The following is a 5707-nucleotide window of genomic DNA, read 5'->3' as shown; positions in this document are numbered from 1 at the left end:
TTTTTTTTGGGGGGCTGAGATGCTCCATGCCTTTCCCTGGGCAGCCTTGACGCAAGGTCCTCTCGGCAGAGACTGAGCGGCGAGAAAGTGCGAGCCGGGCCGGCAAGGTCTGTTTGGCGGGAGCCGGAGCCCGCCTTGCTTGCGGCCCGGAGCCGTCCGGCTTCCCCGAGCTTGGTCAGGCGGGCGTCCCGGCGCGTCGCGCCGCTGCCTGCGGGCTAGGACTTCGCGAGGTGGGTCGACTCCTCCTCCCTCCTCTTCTTCTTCTTCCTCTTCCTCCGCCTCCCGTTCCTCCTCCTCCTCCTCCTCCTCCTCCTCCTCCTGATTTTCCCTCCTCGGCGGGCGAGGGTGGGGGGGGCGGGGGAGGCCGGGGCTCGCCCCGAGCAGCCACGATGCTCCTGGACGCCGGCCCCCAGTACCCCGCGATCGGCGTGACCACCTTTGGCGCGTCCCGCCACCACTCGGCGGGCGACGTGGCCGAGCGCGACGTGGGCCTGGGCATCAACCCGTTCGCCGACGGCATGGGCGCCTTCAAGCTCAACCCCAGCTCGCACGAGCTGGCCTCCGCCGGCCAGACGGCCTTCACGTCTCAAGCGCCCGGCTACGCGGCTGCCGCGGCCCTGGGCCATCACCACCACCCGGGCCACGTCGGCTCCTATTCGAGCGCAGCCTTCAACTCCACGCGGGACTTTCTGTTCCGCAACCGGGGCTTTGGCGACGCGGCAGCGGCAGCCAGCGCTCAGCACAGTCTGTTCGCTGCTTCAGCTGGAGGCTTCGGGGGCCCACACGGTCACACGGACGCCGCGGGCCACCTCCTCTTCCCTGGCCTTCACGAGCAGGCGGCGGGCCACGCGTCGCCCAACGTGGTCAACGGGCAGATGAGGCTTGGCTTCTCCGGGGACATGTACCCGCGGCCCGAGCAGTACGGCCAGGTGACCAGCCCGCGTTCGGAGCATTATGCAGCACCGCAGCTGCACGGCTATGGGCCCATGAACGTGAACATGGCCGCGCATCACGGCGCCGGCGCCTTCTTCCGTTACATGCGCCAACCCATCAAGCAGGAGCTCATCTGCAAGTGGATCGAGCCAGAGCAGCTGGCCAACCCGAAAAAGTCGTGCAACAAAACTTTCAGCACCATGCACGAGCTGGTCACGCACGTCACTGTGGAGCACGTCGGCGGACCTGAGCAGAGTAACCACATCTGCTTTTGGGAGGAGTGTCCGCGCGAGGGCAAGCCCTTCAAAGCCAAATACAAACTGGTCAACCACATCCGCGTGCACACGGGCGAGAAGCCCTTCCCCTGCCCCTTTCCTGGCTGTGGCAAGGTCTTCGCGCGTTCTGAGAACTTAAAGATCCACAAAAGGACGCACACAGGTACGAAAACGCTGTTCTTGAATCCTCACCCCTCATCCCGGGTCTGGGACCCGAAATCCAAAAGTCAGCGGCCGGGGCGCACAAACCCGGCCGCGATTGGGTCTGGGCGTCATTTTCCAGTAGGCAGGCAGTGAAAAGTGTGTGCTGGTTTTTTGTTGTTGTTGTTGTTGTTGTTTTCAGTTTGAGGCTTGAAATTATGAAGAGGCATAGAAAGGATCGGACAAGATGTATCTAGGAATATAGATTTTAAAATGAGGACTAAAAAGCCTGGGAGAGCAGAGAGACAAGCCCAGCTTTGCGGAGACCTTGGTGCGCGCGAAGCCGAGAGAGGTGGCAGGCTCTCGGCGGCGGAGGCGCCAGCCGCTCCAGCTGCAGACAAATCTAAGCGTTTGCTTCCAGCCAACATCTCTCTCCACGCACTTTAGTGAGGACTTTGTCAAAGGAAGGAACTGAGAAAATTGGAAGAGATAGGATGAAGGCGCAGAGAAAGAAACAAAAACCGAAAGGGGGGGCGGAGGACTGAAAGCAAGTAAGTTGGGCCTGAGGAGGCTTTTGGAGACTTCTGCATAAAGAGCCCAATTTTAGCAGTGACTTGATTTTGAGTAGGCTTGAAGAGGTGGGATAGTCGGCGGAAGGCGAAGTCTTTTTTTGTCAATTAGATTCTATGAGGTAGTTTTCAAAACACCGAATATTCTGCATTGGCCTTTAAAAATAAAGAGACCGGTCGGGAACAGTTAAAAGAAAAGTTCGCGGCGAGCTCAAGGCTGTGGTCTGAGTCCCAGGCCATTCCAGGCCTCTAGCGCCAACAAGGCCGGGAATCCTGTCTGCTTTCCCATTCTGGTTTGCCGGGGTGATTTCTGTGAACCGCGTTTGGAACTTGGGGTTTAATGCCGGAGTGAGGGAAGAATTTGCGGCGCCGAGCTCTCGGCCCCGATTACCTTATAAAATGTGAGTGTGTGTAGGGGGTGGGGTGGGGTGGAGGAGGCGACCAGGGGGGTGCGGAGCATCGGGGAGGGGGTAGGGGGTGGAGAGAAGAGCAAAACAGCAGGAGAAGCAGCTCGCGATGCGAAAATTAGAAACCAAGAGCTAGGTAGAAGCCGCCGGAAATCGTCTGTATAGCCTCAGGCAGAAAAACCAGCAGTCAGACCTGCTGCTGCTCTGGGATCTAGAAAAACTACCACTACTTATAATAATACTAAAAAATTAAATCCGGATCTGATTGGATTAGGAGTTAAAATGGTTCAGATACCAATAATTCCGCTGAAGATATAAGACTTTATTGAAGACCCAGGTTTTTGAACTTGCAAAGTATTAACACTGGGCTGCTTTGTTTTGTTTTTTCTTTCTTCCATGGTTTATATTTTTAAAAACAGTTGCAGGATTTGTTCTAATCAGACTTCTTCCTTGCCTTTCGCACCAGGGGAGAAGCCCTTCAAATGCGAGTTCGAAGGCTGCGACCGACGCTTTGCCAATAGCAGCGACCGCAAGAAGCACATGCACGTGCACACGAGCGACAAGCCCTATCTTTGCAAGATGTGCGACAAGTCCTACACGCACCCCAGCTCGCTGCGCAAACACATGAAGGTAATCGCCGCGCTCTCGCTGCCCGCCTTCGCGAGCCGGGGCCTGCCCTGCTCTTCGGCCAGGGTCGGGCGGCGAGTGGCAGCCGGGCGGGAGGAGCGGGGGCGCAGGCAGACAGGAACCGGTCCCACTTTGCTGAGTGGGGCCGCGCGGAGAGGGCAGGGGCTCGAAAGGGGGGGGGTGGGGGCACCCCAGGGCGTTCTAAGTTTACCGCCGAAGAGAAAAGTAAAAAGAAGTGTGCACTGGAGCAGAAACCGCGGCAGTTTGGCCCAGGTAGGGAGCTAGGGCTGTACCGGCGGGCTGGCTCTGCCGAAGCTGCCGCCATTGGAGCCGCCGGCGTCGGCAGAAGAGTTGGGCTCTTGCGCGCAGGCCTGAGCGTTTGCTTACCTAACTCTGAGCAAGCAAAGTCCAGCGGCTGCGGGAGGGACCATCGCGGGCTCTGGCCTCCAGTCCAGCCTCTGTCTTCCCAGTTCTATTTTTCTTTTGTGAGTCCCGGGGGCGCTGTGCCTCTCTGGAGCGCTGCCTTCGCAGGGCGGAGGCGGGCAAGCCTCCCTCCGGCCCGCCAGGCCTCCCGCGAGCTGCACGGGATTCAGCGCGGCGTGGGGAGGCGGCCCGCGGCCTTCACCCCTGCTGGGCGGCCGCCGCGCGCGCTCGGTATCTCCGTAAAAACGCGACTTTATTCCCGCAGGTCCACGAATCCTCCTCGCAGGGCTCGCAGCCTTCGCCCGCCGCCAGCTCCGGCTACGAGTCCTCCACGCCGCCCACCATCGTGTCTCCCTCCACAGACAACCCGACCACCAGCTCCCTGTCGCCCTCCTCCTCCGCAGTCCACCACACAGCCGGCCACAGCGCGCTCTCTTCCAATTTTAATGAATGGTACGTTTAAACTCAGAAACAAAACACCGAGCAAAACCCTATTTAAGAGACTGAACACACACGTACACAAAATATTACTGAATGAACCCTGCGAATCAACACAGCCCCCCCACCCCCTCGCCCCAGACCCCGCAGTCCTATTTTTTTTTAACCTGCCAAAAGACCCAGGACCGAGTAAGAGAAAGAATACCCCAAACCTTTATTTTTTTCCCTTTTCTTTCTTTCTTTTTCTTTGATTTATCTTTCTTTTTCTTTTCCTTTTTTTTTCTTTTCCTTTCTTTTTTTTTTTTTTTTTTTTTTTTTTTTTGGCAAAGGTTTGGTAGCCGAGGGGCGGGAGGGTGGTCGAGGAGAAGGCGGCCGCCTGACCAAGTGCCGCCAACCCCGACCGAGGGCCAGTTTCTCGTCGGAATCGAACAGGCTCTCTGGGCTTCCGTTTTTGTTTTTTGTTTGTTTGTTTTTTTGTTTTTGTTTTTCTTTGCATTCTTGTAAATACAGAATTACTAGCTTAAAAAATGTACTGTTGGATTCTGTAAATAGTTATATCTCGGTTGGAGCGGGCGGGTGGGTTCGTGGCGTTGTGGTCTTTGCATTGGGGGAGGGGGGAGGGGCTGGGTGGGTGGGGGAGGGGAGGGAGGGTGGGCGGCCGAAAGCCAACTGTTTGTACTGAATGGCAAGAATGTTCTAGTAAATGTGTACCAAAATGTGAATTACTTTGTACGATTTCAGTCTCCACGTCGACCTAACAGAATATTATTGGTATTAATGTGCTTTTTTTTTTTTTTTTTTTGTATAAAGTGCAAACATTTCGTCCCAAAGTCTAAGTACTTTAGTGCAGTAAAATGTTGTTTCACGTCCTGTCAAGAATTCGTATAGTACGAGCCTGGATCTGCGTGTCAAACTGTTCCATTTGTTTATGTAAAGTGATATTAAAAAAGATATAAACTATAACTGTCCGTTGCTTTTGGCAAAAGATACAACCACATAATGTATATAATTCCTAGTTTCCATATTTATCCGCATGTAAAGGGCCGGTTTATTCATGTTACAGCTATTCAATATTTATGGCTAGAAAAACTCGTATGTACACTTTAGTTTCCAGAACTGTTTGGTAACCTTTCGTACCTTATTAAAGATTCTTAAATCTCAGTGATTGTGGTAGGAATTTCTTCTTCACCCCCAGCAACCTGCTGCCTCTTCGGCCAGCTTTAGTGGGTCTTGAGAAAAGCTTTCCAGTCTCCCTCGCCTTTCTTTTCTGTCATCGCAGGTCGTATAAACGTGATAAATGAACGCTACCCTGCTGGCTCTCCGAGAGGGTGTAATTAGTATTTATATCAAAATTTATGAAACAAATTTTCGGCCGCTGTATAATTTAAATGACCTTTGCAGACGTAGAATAACAACCATAAAAATAACAGAAATAGATTGCACAGGCGACATCAATATTAATGTAGGTGAATTGTCAGAAGCTCAGGGGCTCACTCTGCAGTGTTGCAAATGAACTTGAAGCAGAGGGTTCCGCTGCCCCCCAAATTAAATTCCCCGGGCTGAAACCGACTTGCAGATTTACAATATCATATTTTAAATTGCTGTCTTCAATTAAACCATTTACGGCTATAACTAATTTTCAGGATGTTGACGCATGCTTTTACAGACCTTCCTTCTTTGTACAAAAGTAAACGTCCATAAAGCGTCTTACTTATATTTCTTCAAACGTGATGCTAATTTAAATTAATTACTTCCTATGATATGTTATTATTCCTATAATTTTGCCACTGTTATTAGTTCTTTCAAAAATACATCTAGGGAAGAGAATTATTTTATGTAATTTGATTATCTTTCTATCTCTTTTATTTATTTCTCATTTACTTAAGAAATTCGT

The 5707-nt window shown here is 52.7% G+C and overlaps 1 protein-coding gene across 1 annotated transcript; it reads left to right on the top strand.

Annotated features, from left to right (window-relative positions):
- The first annotated feature begins 389 nt into the window (after positions 1-389).
- On the top strand, positions 390-3882 carry ZIC1 (Zic family member 1). The gene is made up of 3 exons (XM_015539346.2): positions 390-1371; positions 2792-2955; positions 3641-3882. The coding sequence occupies exons 1-3, from the start codon at positions 390-392 to the stop codon at positions 3836-3838; spliced, it is 1344 nt and encodes a 447-aa protein (XP_015394832.2). The 3' UTR covers positions 3839-3882.
- The last annotated feature ends 1825 nt before the right edge of the window (positions 3883-5707 follow it).

The sequence above is a fragment of the Panthera tigris genome, chromosome C2, assembly GCF_018350195.1.
Source record: "Panthera tigris isolate Pti1 chromosome C2, P.tigris_Pti1_mat1.1, whole genome shotgun sequence".
Classification (NCBI taxonomy): domain Eukaryota; kingdom Metazoa; phylum Chordata; class Mammalia; order Carnivora; family Felidae; genus Panthera; species Panthera tigris.
This window is presented reverse-complemented; position numbering and strand designations above follow the sequence as displayed.

Excerpts from the sequence above, each read along its gene's own strand:
- ZIC1 (XM_015539346.2), top strand. The coding sequence starts at position 390 with ATGCTCCTGGACGCCGGCCCCCAGTACCCCGCGATCGGCGTGACCACC. Across the intron at positions 1,372-2,791 it reads CCACAAAAGGACGCACACAG|GGGAGAAGCCCTTCAAATGC; the intron begins GTACGAAAACGC and ends CTTTCGCACCAG. Across the intron at positions 2,956-3,640 it reads CGCTGCGCAAACACATGAAG|GTCCACGAATCCTCCTCGCA; the intron begins GTAATCGCCGCG and ends TTATTCCCGCAG.